General features: G+C 39.2%; 1 protein-coding gene across 18 annotated transcripts in view; it reads right to left on the bottom strand.

Moving 5' to 3' along the window:
* DMD (dystrophin) overlaps positions 1-20,142 on the bottom strand; it is a 2,044,659-nt gene that overhangs the window by 704,566 nt on the left and 1,319,951 nt on the right. Inside the window, exon 1 of one of the 18 annotated variants that reach the window (XM_045002028.1) lies at positions 2,866-2,969. The exons of the other annotated variants lie outside the window; for them this stretch is intronic. Within the exon in view, the coding sequence (XP_044857963.1) occupies positions 2,866-2,955 (90 nt within the window). The 5' untranslated portion in view covers positions 2,956-2,969. Of the gene's footprint in view, positions 1-2,865; positions 2,970-20,142 lie in introns of those variants that run through there. 18 annotated transcript variants of the gene reach the window in all.

Below are 20,142 nucleotides of genomic sequence, written 5' to 3'. Positions count from 1 at the left end.
CCTCCCCATGTCCCCCACATGTGTCACTTTTGCTTACTCTGTTTAAAACACTACCTTACTGCACAAGTTGTCACACTAACTTCACTAGGAGTACTTGCAGAATAAGGTGATATTCAACATGAGTAAAGCAATCAGAATCTGCTCCTATGTATACATAGAAAGTATTTTAAAACCCTTGTTTCATACTTTCCACCAGCCCTGTTTAATTCTAGCAATGAGCAAGAGAGCAGTAAACAGTAGTAAAGTAGACCTGGCAAATGAAGATTGAGTAGGACAGCCACATAGAAAAAGACTTATCTGTTGTTGGTGAAAACATATGTAGGCAAGCTATCTGCCTCTGGAAACTACTCTATGGACTACAGTACATGAAAAAAATATGTAGACAGAATTAAGGTCTCCGTGTTCAAATAAAGTTATCTTGTTATTTAGATATCTGAAAGGAGTGCACAGAAGCAGTTTATTTTAATGGTATATTTACCTAACATCAAATTAAAATGAAACTTCTATGCAAGTAAATATTCCTCTCCATCAGTACTAAATACAGTCATTATGATGATACTGCTATTAAAGAGAATACCAAATAAATTCATTATGATAAAATACTTAACATATTGCAAGCTCTCTAACTCAGGGAAGTTTAATTGTATAAAACCCTAATTTACTTGTTACATTTCCTCATCTAAAGTAACTGAGCTCACATTACCAGGAAGATAGGCAATAGAAAAAAAAAGAAAGAAATACTTTTGTCTTTAAAATGAACAGCTCCCTAAACAAGAGGTAATTATGTTTTGAAACCGCTCCACCTGTAAGCAATTATGACAGCTGTTTTCTTGTCCAACACACCACATATTGAACTAGGGAACCCTGAGAGCTAAACACATGAGCTGCTACAGCTTAAGCTACAGAGCCAACATGCTGTAACTGGTAGTTGTAAAATCTCACATCCTCTCTGGGTCAGCAAAGAGAGGAAACTGTAATACGTATTCACCACTGGGTTACACAAGAGTCAATGACAGCCTTACAAATTTAGGTGTCAGTGTGTGTGCAATGTTCTAGCCCACAAATAGTCTTCATATTTTTTAGAGGTTGGCCACTTGAGATGGGCTAAATGTTTTCAGGGGAAAAAAGTAAATTCCCTCTGAACAGGGAACTATTTAGATATCTGTGGTAAGAGTGGTCATTTAGCTACAAACTCAAACAGCAAGTCAGTGATTTTTCCCATTACCACTAATCAAAGTGTTTGCAGCTTCAGTTAAATCTTGAAACAAATCATGTAAGTATCCTAATTTTATCCCATGTATGATGCATCCTTTATCCCTCATCCTACTTCATACAAAGTCAGCTAAATCCTGTTCCTCTGCACTCATGTTCCCAGCTCTATCCCTTCCTCTTTCAGCTCCCAAAGAACCCCCTATATCTAAACAGAGAGCACCTAATAATGTACTGTCCACAAGTTCTAACAACCACTTCAGTTTCTTCTCTGTTATCACACACCATGGTTTCATATTTGAGTAATATTTAATAGAAGGGGGTTAAAGCTGTAAAACGGAACGTTCTTTTCTAGTGGATCCTGGCCAGCCACCCTAATCATGTAGACTCAAAATTCTTCCAGGTCAGATGTGACTCAGAACACTTTGCACTCTCTCTAACACTAGTGAAACTTTGAACTTGTAAGATTTTAAGACACCCACCATCACAACAGAAACTGCAAGATCTGAGACGGAGAAAGGCTTATATATATATATATATATATATATATATATATGTACCAGAGATTCTTTTTCTCCCTCTTTCAGTGGCAATAAGGCTGTATGTTAGTGAAACTGTAGCTCATACAACCTCAAGCAATTATTTTCAGGAAAATAATTTGTTGTTGTGAATACCAACATGCCAATTACCAACATGCCAACACCAGTGAGATAACCTGACTAAATGCAAATAATGTTTTGGTACCACCTGACTGGTCCTTTCCATGCAACTTGATCTTAATAATACCTGGATATTATTGGCTATCCAGTTTTTGCACATATACTCTGTATTTCACCTTGAGAAAATCAAATTTTAATCCTATGACCTTTGAATTATGGATCAGTGGAGCCTTATGTGGGAGAAGCCACACAAATGACAGGTCTGTTTTTGAGGAGAACACAGAGCACATATAAGGCAGGATGACTCACTTACAGCATTTTATTTTCCAGATAAGAACCTGTAGCATTTGCAGTTGTTTATATGCCTGCTCCATGTGAACATGAGAAACGTGACAGCTTTAAATAAAAAGAAGAAAAAAAGTCCATAATACATGCGCCAGGGTTGTTCATTTGGAATCAGATAAACCTGAACCTGTCCAGAGAAATACTACTACTTGAATTCCAAAGCATTTTAAGAGTGATTTTAGTAGAAACTCTAAATGAATTTTGCAGCACATTTTCCTAAAACGGATAGTAAGTCAGTGACAGTAATAACCACTTGTTGTTCGCAAACTGAATATTATTGTAGAGCAAAATGCTAATTAAGAGGGCTTTTAAATAATGTCACTGAGCTCATCTAATAATATAATTTAACGGTCTTTTAAATGAGAAGTTCCCCTCACAAATTAGTAGTCTGCAGCTATTAAATGATTTCCATAGCTAGTTCTATAGCTAGGGAATTAGCCAAGGGAACCCACATTATGCATCAGTCCTGTATTATAAAAAGTGGAAGGAAAAAGCTAGCTCAGGAGTCGAAATTATAGTCCCTGCTTGGGATGAAAGAGTTGCCATGTTGTGCAGAAGACGCACAACTGAGAGATTATGTATTTCAAGGATGGCAAGAAAGAACTCCTCTGACTTTCTGAATTTCATAGCACAACATAAACCAATAGCTCACATGACAAATCTTCCAGAGATGTTTTTCCTCAAGTGCTGTGATAGTGGAAAGAATATTCCCACTCCAAATTAAGATGAGATGAGCAAACATTGATCCCTCTGTCTAGATTCCATAACCTAAGAGAAAAGTAGATCATCCTTGAAGTTGGGTGCAACATTTGTTCAGATCTCTAGAGGAGACAATTTAAAAAAAAACACCTGTTTATATACAAAATGAACAGAATAAAAATAAAAATGCGTCTAACAACCTAGCTACATCACTTTGGGAAATGGTATTCCAGCAGTGACTGTCACTGTAGGCTGCATATACTTTGCAGGGTTACTCCAGCATAGTTATAGCACCAGAGCCATGCCTCTATAATCCCTATAGTATAGACATGACCTAAGAGAGAGCCTACCCCCTATTTTTCAGCTATACCTATCCTTCAATTTGTCTCTGCTGTCCTTCCACCCAATACTGTTAAACTAAACCCAGGTCCCTACCATCTTCTCCTGCCACTCTGCCCATAGGAACAGTTCACAGAATGTTAGCTGTGAGAACATCAGTCGTGTCTCTGAACACACGACTGCTGTTGCTCCTACTGTTGCTGGAATCTTACTTGCTGTCACTGAGCTGGGGCCTCCCCACTAGGTCCCTGAGAGACAGAGACGAAATACATTGCACCAATAGGGGTGGGGGAGGGTGTTACACTGAGCTTTATGCCCTTGAATGGCACTCTGGTTATGGCCTGGGTCCAGGGGTTGGGGGTAAGTTCAAATGAAATATTTTTTTTTTTACCTCTTTGACCCCTACAATGAAAGGCAAATGCAGCCAAGTATTTGTTTCTTCCCTCAATTGTTCTAGTTCTTAATTTTAAAGCTTTTGGGGGTTGGGGAAGCTGTGCTTTGTGAGTGCCAAGTTCTTTGGTGTACACGGATAGTAATACACTTAATTTGAAGATAATGACGTTTCTCATCTGTTAATTTCCTTATTCTTTAAAATATACCGGGTCAATACAGACCTTAGAAGCACTACATGATCCTGCCCCTCCTGCAAAAATCAGCTTAGAAACTCTGCACAGCTCCCAGTTCCCTCATACACCATAGCCCTGAAGAACTTCTAGATTTCAAAACAGTACTTGGGTTGCCTCTCTCTCCTGGCCTTCCCGAGCTCTGCAGGTTCCCCAGAGCATGGCTATTTCTCCTCCACTTGTCCTCCTCCTAGCTAAACATTACACGTCCACAGGACCATGAAAACTTTATGCACTGTCCATTTATCTACTAAAGGATGAAAATGACTGTGATAAGTAAGTCTGCAATTTTTTTTTAATGATCTAGATTTTAATTGTATTAAATTGTCTGTAGATTCTGAAGTTTTACAATCAAGGTGATACATTTTTAGTTAGAGAGATTTAAAAAGTTAGACATTAATTCTGTTAAACTTAAAGAAAATCTACTGTACCTTGCAAATAACAGCAAAAGTAGTTTTTGTGCTAAACTGTAAAGGGAGTGAGTATAGAGCTTATAATGCAACCTAAACCTGGTTGCAACCTAAACCTTGGAATTGCTACTAAATGGCTCATTTTTCAAGGTAGATTTTCAGAATTAGCTCAGAAACAGTGTGACTGTTATTTTCAATACTTTGCAAGTGGAAAATAAGAGCTGTTATTCTACAAAAAATCAATTGTTAACTCACACACAAGCCACACAGCTATTAGATATTTCCCAGAAACCTGCAATATAGGCCTCCAATTCCAAGCACACAGACCTATGTCACACTTTTTGTCAATTATATCTATGCAAACCAAGCACAACCTTGGTGAAAATGGCCTGATTTGGTAGTGTTTTACAAGCAATTTGACAGGTTTCAGAATAGCAGCCGTGAAAAGAACAGGAGTACCTGTGGTACCTTAGAGACTAACAAATTTATTTGAGCATAAGCTTTCATGGGCTACAGCCCACTTCATCGGATGCATAGAATGGAACATATAGTGAGGAGATATATATACACAATTTGCATTTGCTTGCACAGGTGTGAATGACTACTAAATGTCAAATGTAAGGGGAGTCTGGGCTGTTGTCACTGAACTGTAGTCAGCTATCAGAAGGAAGTTGCTTGTTCACACATGATAGCCATTATTACATTTGAGACAATAATTTAGTTTAAACTTATTTTCTTCAACAATAGCTCATACATGATTTTAAGGAGATTTAACTATATGGGGAGTCTGATGGGTCAGGAATAGGCCATTTTTGAGCAAAATAAATTAATTAATTCATATGCAGATTGACCACATTTTGCCAAAAGACTCTCCTTAGCCTTCAGGATAAACGCAACATTTGTTTAGTCAAACTAATTTTGCTAGACAAAGTGAAAAAGGGGTTAAAATGAGAATTTATAATGGGAGCTGACTACAGTCGTATATATTGACCATCTGGGATGAAGAGGGAATTTGTAATATTTTTATGAAACCAAAGTACAGTTTCCCTCTGTGCTTTGCATGTTTACCCAATGAAGGGAAAAAGTGTTAAGTCTCCTCTTGGGGGCAGCATAGGACATGAGGGGTGGCTGCTGCCTTGCTGTCTCGGCCGCAGTGAATAGGGTCATTAAGAAACTGTCTGGTACCTGCTGAAAGCAACCCATATCAGTGCAGAATCTGAAAGAAACCACGAAAAAACCCCAGTGACCAGAACATTGAAACCTAGCAAACAAGGATCCAGAGGAAGAAGGTTGTTCCCCAAACTCTCAGCAGGGAAGCTGAGCAGAGACCCCAAGCTCAAGAACTAAGAACTGAGACGTGACCAGCAGGGGACAAAGCGTGGACTTCTGGAGGAAGCTCAGTGCTCTCTCCTTGGACTGACTAAGGAGAGAGACAGAATTGGAATCGACTACAGTTTGGCTGGTGTTTGCTCTGGCTTGACCAGAATGGACTATGCTCCATTTCTCTGTGCTAATGTAAGGACTTCCAATGCTGTGTTCCAATTGTCTAATAAACCCTACTCTATTTTGAAAAGGCTGTATGGTGTCACTACAAATATGTGCGGGGGTGCATTAGTACCTGAAGAGTGCAGAGTTCTCTAGCTAGGCGTCTGTCTCAATTGAACTGTCTAGACAGAGCTTATGGTGTGAAGCAGGGGAGGATGTAGCCAAGAGGCTCAGTCTAGTAGGTGGTGAGGCTGCGGGGCCTACCCTGAAGGAAGAGTAGGACTCCTTGGCAGTCTGCCACACTGAAGAGGCTCCTACAAGCCTCTTGTAGCACTGGTTCTGTGGCTCGGTGGCACCATCAACTTAAAATTGCACTTCTGTCTGAAAACAAACAAACCTTACATTCTATTGTTACTAGTAATGTACCAGATTACTATACCAAAGAGAACAGAGAAACGCACGATTCTTTCTTCCCCTGTTTGTTTGGGTCAGTCACTTTCCTCTATTTGTGTGTCTGTTTCACATGGCAACATGGTAGAGAAAGTCACTAAAGAAATTAAGAAAATATTAATTTAAACCCACAAAAACCGACAGGGGTCTGTGTGCTGGTGGGGGAAGGGGAACTCAAAAAAGGTGGATTAAAATGTCCATCAATCATTCAATTCAAGTTCCTTCCTCAGGGCTGGCTTTACTTTCAAGTAAGAGTTCCAAAAGAATAGCAAATAAACTCAAAATACTGGATACTAATGACCAACAATTTTCCCATCTAGGAGCAAAGAAGTCACACACTTCTCCTTCAGTAACCCTTCCTGGCTAATATTGAGATGACTACCCTCTTTCCTGATGCTGGTCTTCCCTGTCTGCTTCCTTTGTCAAAGTAGCAGAAAGTCTTATATCTGTCTTCTGTAAGTCTCAGGCTGGCTCCTACTCGCATGCACTGGGAGTTCAGTTCCTAGTTTTGAACAGTCAGATGTACTGGGGGGTGTGGAAGTGGCCCATGGCAGCGACTTGGAGACAGGAATAATACCAACAGTTATTCTTAACTCACCTAAAAAAACCCGACTAGATTTCAGCTAGATTTGACAGTGTCCTTTGACTATGGAGAAATGACCATCTCACCAAACTATCACAATGCGGCCCAGACAGCAAGGCAGCAGCCACCCCTCATGTCCTATGCTGCCCCCAAGAGGAGACTTAACACTTTTTCCCTTCACTGGGTAAACATGCAAAGCACAGAGGGAAACTGTACTTTGGTTTCATAAAAATATTACTAATTCCCTCTTCATCCCAGATGGTCAATATATACGACTGTAGTCAGCTCCCATTATAAATTCTCATTCACGAAAATATCAAACAGGGGTGCACACAATTGGCCTAACTTAAAGAGGTGGAGAGCTGTGGGTGCTTTACACCTTTGAAAAAAACAGCCCCAATATTTTTCTGAACTCTCATATTCATATCCTTTATGCTTCATTTTCAAGCAAGATAGAATTTTATGCACATTTTTCAATAAAATAAAATCTTACACTGAGATGAAATATTTGTTCTGCATCACTAATATTAAAAAATGCCTGTTGACAGGCATGAGAAATGTCTCGGAATCCTTTTTTTCATCTGTGGAAACAGCAAAATCCTTCCCATCTTACATATAAGAGAGAAACATAGCACTGTACTAAGGCAATCACTTTGTGTCCCCTAATAAGGAAAATTAATGGCAAAAAGGACTGGGCTGGCTGCCAGTGCACCCTGCTTGTATTGACTTGGCTTCAAATGTAGCAGGTAATAAAGGAGTAAATTTATCCTGGGCAACATTCAACATGTGAAAGTGGTTTCCTTGTAGCAACGAATTACTGAGATAGTCAAGACGATGAGTTACTTTAGGGTTTTAACTGTTTACATACTCCAAAGCAGGCAAGGTAGACTTTGCCTTAAGTATGAAGCAGGCAAGGTAGACTTTGGTATATTACACTAACATGGTAACAGTGATACTTTTCACCTTTAAAGAGCCGTTCCTGAGTCAATATCCAGTCAAATTACACACAAAGGGCTTGACCCTCTGGTCTGAGGATCAAACCCATTAACTGAACATTTAATTCAAATTTGACCTGAAAACTTTATTTTGTAAAAAGCAGCTTTTACAAATGCAAAGTCCAGCAGAAATATTCCCTTAAAATTCAGATTGAAACCGATGTTTTAAAATAATAATAATTTAAAAAGCTCTTTCAGTCAGCAACCCAAACACTGTAGCACTGAGGCATTGAAGGCGTAACAGAGTTCCCTGATTTTGGGGCAAAACTGGAACCCCCAACCAGGTTATGTGATTTGGAATCCCAGCTGCAAGGGTCAAGTGTCCTACCTCTGCTTCTCCTCCTGTTATTAAATTGTTACTTGTCCCAAACTGCTCAGCCATGTCAACTCAGGAGTTCATTCCTGTTGCTGGGAGTTATAGAAATGTAGATTTGTAAGTGATCACACCCTGTTCCTAGAATTTTTTACCTACTTTGGCTTTCATGACACCATCCCCTCCTGGTTCTTCTGTACCTCTGGCTGCCTCAGTGGCTCCTTAGGGAGGAGCTCTCCTCTCTTCCTCTTCCCCCCCCCTTTCTGTGGAAATCTTAAAAGGCTTTGTCCTTGGTCCTTTCTTTATCGCTTTCTACATCCTTTGTCTAGCTGATCTCATGCACTCACATGTCTTCTAGTCCGACAGTTCACAAACTTTGCTTCTCTATTCCTGATCCATTTCTCTCCATCCAAACCTGCATTTCATCCTCCACCCCCATGACATTTCATCTTGGAAAAACACCAGTCCAACTTGAACTGAGTTTTGGTTTTGCTAACAATATTTTGCACAATTCTTATCCTGTTCCCCGTGGTAACCACTAGAGACAATGCCTTCTTTTGACTATGCTTTGGAATCTTCAGTATCTAATACCATTCCTCCATAGAGCCATTGTGCAGAATAACTGTTTCAGTCACAAACCTTCTTATCCAAAGGCTTAATTTCAATGCTTTCGTAAGCATGGAGAACTAGGGATACTAGATTTACATATTCTCATAATTTCATTTTTGATTATTAAATTCATCAATTGATTTCAATGCAGATAATATTAAGTTATAAACATAAAAAGGGATCTTCAGAAATACTACTGTTACCAACTGTCTAATGTTAGTTATTTATGTCTCAGTAGAGTCTGACATTTAAGAAATAAATGTAAGCCAAGGATCTTATTGCAACACTTGCCTGTGAATGGAAAAAAGGTGCTGTGTCATTCTGGACTTTACAGTTAAAATAACCATGTCTCATTACAAGAAAATTATATTATGTTTTACCTTCAAGAAAAGGAGGAGACATTCTACAAAAAAACAAACCAAAAACAGCTGTGACAATCTGTAGGCACACTCGGTGGTCCCTACTGAACAAAGAGTGACTGTAGCTCAGCCCCTCCCTTCCCTTCCACTGGCACTCAAGCAGAGGTGCTGGAACTAGGGGTGTGAGAGGTGCTGCAGCACCTCCTGGGTTGAAGTGGTTTCCATTATATACAGGGCTTACAATTTGGTTCAAAGACTCTTAATACCCCCACTTTACAAATTGTTCCAGCCCCCCGCCCCCCGCACTCAAGTGCATAGGAAGGGCTATAAGAAGAGCTGCAGGAGAGGCAGATGAAGAGACTCTGCCTTTGAGAAGATAGAATTCCAAGGCCAAGGGTCAGAGGAGGACTGAGTTGAACACCAAGCTGGGGAATATGAATATTTTTCCATGATGTGACATTTTATTATAGTTATAAACACTAATCTAAACAAACCTTGCTTTTTTTTTTTAATGCTGAGTCATTTCACTAAATTACATTAGCTCAATGGAGAGTCAACGCACAAGACATAAAAAAGCCAAGAGCCTGACATTGCGAGTTGCCAAACACCCTCACCATCCTTGTATTTGATTGGAGTTGAGGGTACTCCACACTACTCAGGGCAGGGATCAGAACAATGGTTACTAACCTTTCATAACTGTAGTTGTAACTCCCCAGTAGAATAAACTTTCCTACTAAACAGATCTTTTTTTTTCTCCCATCTTTTGCTTTGAGGGGGGGTCACACCCTGATGCCCCAGATGTTTTCCCTCATTGCCTGCTGATACTACCAGAGAGCCTGGTGGGGAGGGGGCTGATGAGAAAAGAGGTACTCAAACCCCTGTACTGGCACATAGTATTTGCGCTCAGCCCTTGTAGAGGTGAGGGAAAGGATGAAAGAGTCCATAATTGCTTCCATAATGGGGCACATATTTGCCTTGGTGAAAGGCAGGTCACTCTAGAAGGACCTACCATGGCCAAACCATCTATCAAGGATTCTTTCACGTCCTCCACTGGATGCCCAAGCTTAAGGCAACTCTCTTCAACAACTCTTGATGGGCCTTACAGTTGTATGCTGTGAGACCAGCAAAAGCTCAGGCTGCTCTTCCTCTAACATTTGTCCAGCGGGGCCCCCCGAGGCAGTTCTTACAGCCCAGTACCATGCCTGGTGCTGCAAATTGGAAAAGCAGTAACACATTGTTCTAGTAATAAAGAAAACCATTACTGGTAATTTTATTTCACTTCCAAGTTCTGCCTGAGAGGCTGCTACACTCAGGGAAATTTGCATGGGTTGGCAAGTGAGAAAGTATATATCACAATTGTGAAAATGTGATTGGAACTTTAATACAAATGTAAATAGAGATGCTTCTGCCTGACCAGACGGTGATAAACAATCAGAATTAGTACCCTTAATGATACCGCTTACTAAGGACCAGATTTTGGATCCCCCCCTTCTGTGACAGTGTTCCTTCTTTCCCTTAAACTTTGGAGGAATCTCTGCAGTTCTGCAAACCTGCAAGTGGGGATGAACATCCCCATCACCCCACTAATACCCAAAGGAAGAGGAAGGTTAAACGAATAAGGAAAGCTCATGCACTCCTTGTATTAAGTTTTCTCCAGATCCTCCTCCATACTGAGGAACCCTGTTAAGGTAGCCAGGGGCTAGCCAGGAAATCCCAGGCAGCACAGCTCCAACAAAGCTGCATGATAAAAACAAAACAAAAAAACAAATGGTCCTCTGAGTTAACCAATGTAGCAATGGCTGCCTGAGTTTGTAGCAATCCTGAAATACAGCTCTGGGGTGTGAACTGCCCCATTCATTTCAATGGGTGCTAACTCAGAGGCCAACGATGATACTTCAAATGTTAGTGAACTTTAAATGCTGTTGGAGCAATACCATATTATGAAGCTATACCTCCGCTTTTCCCCAAACTGTGGGGTGTATGCTGTGAAGGACTGGCCTGGGCCTATAGAAGGGCATTGAAGTTGTATCAGTTAAGACGCATTTGCCTTTAACAACACATGGTAAAGTTTAAGAGGAACACAACTGGATTAATTTTCTGGAAGGGGAGCTCAGCTTTCAGAAGTTTGGGAAATGCTGATTTAGGCCAACAGGTACTTACTTTACAAACTTGTTTGTTTGTTGATTGGTACTAAAATACAAGTGCTCCTATGTAAGTGAATATACTACATCAGTTAAGCATGCGGGGAGAAATATTCAGCTCATGTGGATTTTATTTTTAATCGTATAATAAAGAATTAACTCTTTTAAGGGTAAAATGATTTTTGATGGGCAAGATGCTCGTATTTTAAACTCATGAGATGCCAGCAGAACATTATGTCACCACAAGAATAGGTAGGAGCATTTAACTGAGTTCTCAGACAAACTTTAGGTGCTAAATAGGCCTTGCCATAAAACAGACAATTCTGACAACTCTCCAGACTTCTATTGTGGAACAGTGACTGCCAAAATGTGCTGTAAAAGAGCCCAACATACATTTAAATTAAAATTATAATTATAACAATATGCCTACAGAGCCAGTTAAAATATTACTATATGGCAGTGACAGAAGAAAAGTTGTTGTGTGTATTGCAGGATCTCTCACTGAAGGGGAAAAAATGTAATTAATGACAGAAGAATTTTTCAAGATTCACAACAGGTTTACCAATTGCTATCTGTAAGATAGAAAATTTCCGTACAATTCTTTAAGGTAAGTCAATAGAACTGTGGAAGCCACTTTAGCAGTTTAGCTTAAACTGAGCATTCCTAGTAATTTTATAAGTTATTACAGGAGAACAAGAAAAATCAACATTTGACATAAGTAATTTGGTGCTAAAAAGACTGACTGTCCCTATTTAAGAAAATGTTATTAAGAATTAAATTATACTTGACTAGTTAACAAATTTCATATGTTTTGGTATCATAAAGCAATCATACCTTCCTGCATACTTTTGACTAAACAGATTTATTTGTTTCTATTACACATGAGATTTCTATTAAAGCTTAAAAAACTTTTAAGATTATTTTCTGCATAATAACATGAACTCCTGGTTCAATCCAGTATGGCAATTCATACCTAAAAATCCCTATTTTGCATGATTTCAGTAACGCATTAGCCACAAAAGTTTATTTTTATTTAAATATTAAGGAAAAAGAAAATGTAATTAAATGACAAAAGTATTTGTGTAAGATGCATTTTGAGCAAGAGGTCTCTTCCAACCATAATATTCTATGATTCTCTAATGCCCTGCATTTCTTCAAAAGCACTGAGAACTACAGGGTTGGCATTCTGTTATAATCCATCAGACAAGACATGAACAGCAATTCTGAAAACAAAATAAAAGCTCTGAAAGGGTTTTCAGAACATGACTACACCTTCTTTAATTGGTAAATCAGAGGCTTCAAATATTTCCACTTGAAAAAAGTGCATTTATATCAGAAAAATGTCAATTGATGTAAAAGAGATAGGAAACGTTACTGATAGCTTCCAATCCATCTTTTGACAAAAAGATAACACCTGCACAAGGTCTTTTATGCATTAAAACATCTCTTAAGGTCACTCCAGAACAAACTAAAACATCAGCTCAGGAAAATGCATTAGCTCTGAAACAAGCAGGCAGGCAATCAGAGTGGAATGAAAAATGTGAAACAAAAATACTATTTTAAGAAAAAAATATATCTGTATGTTAATCATTTTACTTCATTTATCACTCGGGAGCATCTGAAGCAGGCATTTGCTTCCATGATAGCTAGCCTCCAGGCCATCTCAGCATTTTATTTTGCATGACAGACATGCTCTAAACCTTGATTATTTCCTTATTAAGGACACTGTTGCTTGTCAGTCTCCAATCTGCTTAATATGCTAATGTTATATGGAAGTAACATCGACTCCTGGATGACAAGTAAGCTGCACTGGGCTCTGGTAAGAAGAGAAACAATTACCTGCAAAATAGAGATAAGAGGAGTCTGAATTCATTGAGGCCTTTTGAGCTTTTTTCTATGTGAAATCAAGCATTTACAAGCAAGAATAGCAGGTAAGAATCTAATTATTCATAGGCTGGAAGTGGCTGGTTTGCCACTTTGCCATCTTCTAGATTTTCTGAATGTTGTAGCATTCAAAAGTAGTGTGAAGTACAAACTACAATAAGTGAAGTTCTACAGCTTCTAAAAGTCCTGGCATGAGCCAAAAGGAGTGCATTAATACACAGAAAGTCTATAAAGACCAAAGTCACGTAGTTCATTGTTCAAGTGGTGAATCAAGAAGATATCTATTTGTCTGGGTAAATAACCACATAGAAAGGATAGCAGGAGGATACTGACTAGAAGGGATTGTCAGTGATGATAACATGCATAAAGCAACGGGATTTTAAATGAAAACACAGCTTCTGTGAATAATGTAAACTCTTCAAGGTACTCTAGAGACACCAGACGGCACAATTTCTTTAGATATGGATCGTGCCTAGAATACTTTGTTTCTCTCAGCATGTGCTAGCTTCAGCAGAGGCCCAAACCAGATGAAAATAAAATGTTTCTGAGGGAGTGTTTTGAACCCCCAAAGACTGGGTGGTAAGGAGCATATAGACAGAAGTAACTCATACTGTTTCAGTGTCTAGAAAACCACATTGGGCCAAGGCAATAATGGTTTTCATGTTATTATTTGGAAGTTGATTACTATACATGGTAGAAATAATTTTGATGACCACAATTTTGATGAGGAGTTTAAATCACAAAAATACGCATTCTACTCTAGGCTCTCCATTGATGAACCCCAGACAGAAAAAAGTAGAAGACTTCTGCTGAACCAGCTCTCTTGTGGCAACCAGCTCTCTTCAGCTGTACGGGCAAGTCCAATTCAGAGCTCTAAAATTTAACATAGATGAATGAGATATTTCCCCCAACTTAAATAACGTTTGGATTATGTTTTTGTATCCAGTAGGGTTGGAGTAGTGGTAGAGGAAGATATGTTATCTTAATTGAAATTGGAAGTGACTAATATATATATATATTATGTATATAAGTGACTAATATATATATAAGGAGGAAGAGATGGAATTTTATATATAATGTATATATAACATTCCATCTCTTCCTCCTTTATATGGGAATCATCCCTTCTGCAGCTCATCACCATTGATAAACCTTCATTTTATGTGGTAGGGCAGTATGGAAAAATTTCCCTGTGGAGCCAAGAACAATATTCTCATGAATTATAAACAAAGTACTGTGGCAAGATTGTCCCTTTTTTCATTAACTTTCTCAGTGCTCAACACCTGCCAAGGTTTGAGACTTCTCCCTTTGAGACGATAGTCTAACTGGCTTAGCCAAGCTAAAAACTGAATATAAATACTTCAGGCAGTCACAGGAACTAAAGATAAAACATGTTAGAACATTTATTCCTTCCTCCCCTCCTGCTTTCCATTAACTAGGGAAAGTTTTGGGTATAACTATGATTGGAACATAGATAGAAAGTAAACCTAGTACAATCTAATGGAATAATATGCATGTAAGTATTGATCAACAGAACAAATGGTTGATCAACAGAATATAATGTAAGCAAAAACTGAAGATACACAATAGATGTACATTAATGTGTACCACATTTATTTTTAAATAATATAATAACTGAAGGATGAGTTTACTCACTGATTTTGATAAACAGATTATCAAAAGGTGTCAGTTTCCTCTCTGGTCAGTTCCTGGGGTATTGCTGCTATATGTAACTCCTTCTTGGGCTAGATTGTCCTAAATTATCTGCAAAAACTATACTAACAGTCTACCTAAAAGCCTAAAAAAAACTGTGAGGAGTTTCAAAACTAATGCTGAAACTCCTTCTATTCACCACAAGGTAGTGCTAATGATATCACAAAACAACGTGTTCTTAAATACAAAAATCATACTGTGTCTTTTAAGGCACAACCCATGGTGAGGGATGGGTGGAGCTGAGCCCTGAGCCTGTGGTGCATCCAATGTTTCTTGTCTAGAAGCTTGGTTGACCTAATGTGTGGCAGAAGGTAAGCAGTAGTAGCAGATAATCTGCAGACTTTCTGCAAAACGAGGGGGGGAAATGATGATGGTTGGAATAGTCTATCCAAATCTTTAATACCAATGTTCAAGGGTTTTAAATTGAAATCGGGGCACATCTAAATAAGCACGTCTAAAAATCAGGCCACTTGTTTAGATATTTAACTCTAAGGAGCAAAGATGGAAAATGCTGGCTAGCATCCCACTGTACAGGACAATATGCATTTATAACCCTAGATAAATGTACGTTACCAATAGCAGCATTGTACATAACTTTAAAAAAAGATCAGAAAAAGCTCTTCCTATATAAAAGAATGGAAACAGCATTTTGGTATCAGTGCTGTGCTATATAAATAAATGTAATGTGCCTGAAGTTTACATTAGATGCATTAACACAACTGACTGATATTTAGTATTCCACTGCTGTCAGCAATGAGGTATTCTGAAAATACAATCAATTTTGAAAATGAACCTTTTAAGCCAGAGAAGAGAAAAAGGAGGGAGGGGAAACCCACCACATATCACACAGGCCTGCTTCATTTTTAATAAATCAACATAATTACACATTTACAAAGTCTCTTCTAGGACTTCAATCAAGAAATAAACACATCAGTGACTCAAAAGTACAGAAAAAAGACTGGTTTTTAAAGTGAGTAGAGTTTGTGTGGAGTATAATATATTTTGCTTGTAAGTGATCAACTACAAAATCTACAAACTGAGTTTAAACCTCAGAATATATTCTTCTACACGTCACATTGACAGCTTTGGTACTAGCTAGTAATCCAAATGATGAGACAGTATAAATATCTTAATCCTAGTTTCCTGTCCCTGGAAAACAGAACTCAGAATCATGGTATCTTATAGATCAAAACCTTGACATGTGAAAACCAATCTCTAGAAATAAATAATGGATTTGTTTCATTTTGTAATCCTTGCCTTTACTGAATTCCCATAGAAATTCTTTCTTTCCTTCCTTCTGTTCCATGTAACAAGGCTCTATGCATCCTTTAATCTGCTGTTTTCATGGTTAGCCTGTGTGTCAATCAACCTAGTTCATTCTCCTGACTCCCAGCTGGAAGTGGAATGTCAAATCTTTTCTGAAAAATTTCCCACCACAACCATCAGTTCAGCCACCCCAGCAGCTAAGGCTCCTGGCAGCCACTGGCATTCAAGGCACTGCATTACTTAAAAGTGATCAGAGCAATTTAAAATGACCTAGTGGCTAAAAACACCAGCAGTCCCCAGAACTTTAGTACACTGGAACTCCCATCATTGCAACCCTTGTTGAAGAGGAACCAGTGTTAGCTTACTATAGATGAAATCTAGACATGTGGCATGTTACCACAGCAGGCAGGTGCTGTGGAATTCTCACTGACCATTTGATTATTTATATTCCATTTCCCTCACCCTCCCCACCCACCTTCTACCTTTGCTTGATTTGCTTTATGGTTATCCAGAAATTGATGGTACTTGCTATTCAGAGTGATGATTAAGATCAGATGAATTGGTTCAAATGAAATAATAATAATAAAAATACACTCAAAGCTTGAATCTTTTCAGAAGTTTGAAAAAGTCTGACTTTTGAATCTAAATGTCATTTTAAATTTGCCTCTGCACTTCCTGTATGTGACTGAGATGCAGATATTCAATGAAAACAGACTCACTTGCCACTCTAGATTTATTAAAAATCACATGAGAACCTTTTCCAGAGGTATTTGCATCTTACTGTGTCAGCATGTTTAGCATGATTGAGGTCATTGAGTATTTACTAAGGAATAATGTGGCAGCTGTAGGAAGAAGTCTCTGGTGATTAGAGTTGGGTTTTCCCAAAATTTGGGTGAGGGCTTGGAGTCCTGCAGGTTTAAGGTAAGTATAGAAAGGAAGAAACTGGAGTGTGTGAAGCAGGCATTGATATCAGGCTTAGGAACAAGACTACCTCAAAAGAAGGCTGATTTGAGGACTTTTTGGTGTGGATGCTGGGGCAATCTCAAACTCACTGGATGCACACCAGCTATGTGTCCATGGGGCCTTCTGAGAAGTTATGGACCACAGAGGCAAGAAGTTGCCAAGTAACTGTGATCTATATTAAACAATAAAGTTCTGGCCCGAGGCCTCTAAATCCATCACAATGGTCTGTTTTCTTAGTTGGTGCCATTGGAAGTCGCACAAGCACAATATACTACTTTAGAAAGACAGCTCACTTATTGCAACTTACACAGTCTTTCAGTTCACAGAAATGTTATATTTTAGTAGATTCTGGTTTGTCTTTCAGTTAAAGGATCCATCCTACACCCTGTGTTTTATCATCACACATTAAAACATTAGCAGATTATTTTGCCAAATTTAAGTAGCTCCTTCAAATTGATTTCCTACAGAAAACTTTCAAACTAATATACTAGAGAGAAAGAGAGAGAGAGTGTTTAAGGGACCACCAATATCATCTAGTCTGACCACCTGTATATTTGTATATCACAGGCCAGCAGCACCACCCAGAACCCTACACTAAACCCAGCAACCAATATTAGACCAAAATATTGCAGCCCACAAGAGACTAGACTATTTTCTGCTAGAGGCACAGAATAGGACAGATCAAGGTGGACTGAGAACCCTGCAATAGCAGGGAAATGATTAAGTGAGATATACCCAGATAATCCTGGCAAGTGAGCTGTACCCATGTGCTACAGAGGAAGGCAAAAGTTCCCCTACATCATGACAAATCTGACCCAGGGGAAAATTCCTTCGCACCCCCAGGTATGGCAATCAGTTAAATCCTGAGCACATGAGCAAGAACCAGCCAAGCACCTGAGAAAGAGAATGCCTGGTGCCACCTCAGGTCTCTGGCTCTCCCCACCCAAGATCCAGCACCATTTCTTCTCATTAAAAATAAAACTTTCTTGTAAGAATCTGGTAGTGAGGGTATTTCAGAAGCCTAATGGTCACACAAGTCTCACATCTAATGTGTAAATTAGGCTTCTGCTAAGAAAGGGAGCTCTAAAATGTTATTGTAACAGGAACTATTTTCAGACCCTGGATCTTTGATATAGTTTTTATAGATTGTATGCAAAAACAAGATCTATTACTGTTCTGGGATCATGCTAATTTTAAATAGGGGCTTCCTGAGAAAATAAATTCTTCTGTCAGGATAAATAGGAAAGTGTTAATCAGATTTCTCTCTTCAATTTCTATTTGGGAGGAGTTGGGACATATTTTTCATGTTTTTGAGTCCCAGTTCAATCCTCTCTCACATTCAGTCTTTGCCACAAAAACATAGTAGGGTTCAAACAAAAAGAGCATTCCAAATCTTTAATCATTAAGAAAAACACAGTACCTTGACCTTGTATTTTAAAGTTAAATGGAGTGGCATTATAAAAATTAAATTGGTTCTTGCTCATTTCCATAATATCCTTTAAAAAGCCTTGCCTCGCTGGGAGTGGATGTCCTATTTCTTTATCTTTCTTGATGACCTCTCATGCCTGCAAGTCAGCTCGTTTTTCTTTGCTGAAGACTGCACCCTACTGCTGCATACACTCTAAAATTTCCATTAAAATCTAGGGCACCATCACTCATTCTTATCTGCAGCAGCCTGCTGAACAGTGCGATACCAGCAACTGCATGCAAACTAGTCTCAAAGGACAATATTAGTTATACACATTGTCATCCAATACAGAGCAGAACTCTACCTGGATAATACCTTATCACATAAAATACATCTTAAACATGGCTTCCTGAGTTTGGTGCTAATAGCAATTCTCTTGCAACAGTAAGTATTACTTCAAAAGCAATTTAGCAGCAGGCAATTAGACTTTCATAGAATACTTTTTATTAAACTCACTTTGCAATGAACTAATATCCAGAATTTTCATTCCCTCCACCACACCCCAGAGTACTGACTGGCCAAAACATTCTGCTTTTAAATTCATGTACATGTGTCCACTCTCTCTCTCCCTCACTCCCTTCAGGTCTCTCTGTCGTATTTTATTTATATAATTTCTTAAATGATCTTCATCTTCATAGTATTTGAGCACCTTCCAGAAGTAAGTGGTGTGACTAGCATGCGTGGTCGTATGTGATTCTCTCTTTCCTTCTTCCTCTTCCCAAGGAGAAATTGTACAGTTTTTGTATATACAGTAGTTTAATATATGTACACTATATGTGCAGTAAGTATGTGCATATATTAGCAAACCTAGGTTATTGAAGTATGTTTTGCACTTGAATCAGGAGGTGGTAAGGTTTGTGATGATTCTTAATTCCTGTTAGGCCTGGTCTACACTAGGAGTTTATGTCGAATTTAGCAGCGTTAATTCGATTTAACCGTGCAACCGTCCACACCAGGAAGCTAATTAGTTCGACCTAGAGAACTCTTTAGTTCGAATTCGGTACTCCACCCTGACGAGGGGAGTAGCGCTAAATTTGACATGGCTATGTCGAGTTAGCCTATGTGTGGACGGAAATCGACCTTAGTAGCTCCGGGAGCTATCCCACACTGCACCACTCTGTTGACGCTCTGGACAGCAGTCCGAGCTCAGATGTTCTGACCAGCCACACAGGAAAAGCACCGGGAAAATTTGAATTCCTTTTCCTGTCTGGCCAGTTTGAATCTCAATTCCTGGTTGGACATCAGGGCGAGCTCAGCAGCACCGGCAACGATGCAGAGATCTCCAGCAGAGGGGTCCATGCAATCTCAGAGTAGAAAGAGGGCCCCAGCATGGACTGACCGGGAAGTCTTGGATCTGATCGCTGTGTGGGGCGATGAGTCTGTGCTTTCGGAGCTGCGCAACAAAAAACGGAATGCAAAGACCTACGAGAAGGTCTCCAAAGCCATGGCATTCAGAGGATACAGCCGGGATGCAACGCAGTGCCGCGTGAAAATCAGGGACCTGAGACAAGGCTACCAAAAAATCAAAGCGGCAAACGGACGCTCCGGAGCCCAGCCCCAGACATGCCGCTTCTACGAGGCACTGCATGCCATTCTCGGTGGGTCTGCCACCACTGCCCCACCAGTGAC

This window comes from Mauremys mutica, chromosome 1, assembly GCF_020497125.1.
Source record: "Mauremys mutica isolate MM-2020 ecotype Southern chromosome 1, ASM2049712v1, whole genome shotgun sequence".
Classification (NCBI taxonomy): domain Eukaryota; kingdom Metazoa; phylum Chordata; order Testudines; family Geoemydidae; genus Mauremys; species Mauremys mutica.
The sequence above is the reverse complement of the archived record's forward strand: the minus strand, read 5'-3'. Positions and strand labels throughout refer to the sequence as shown.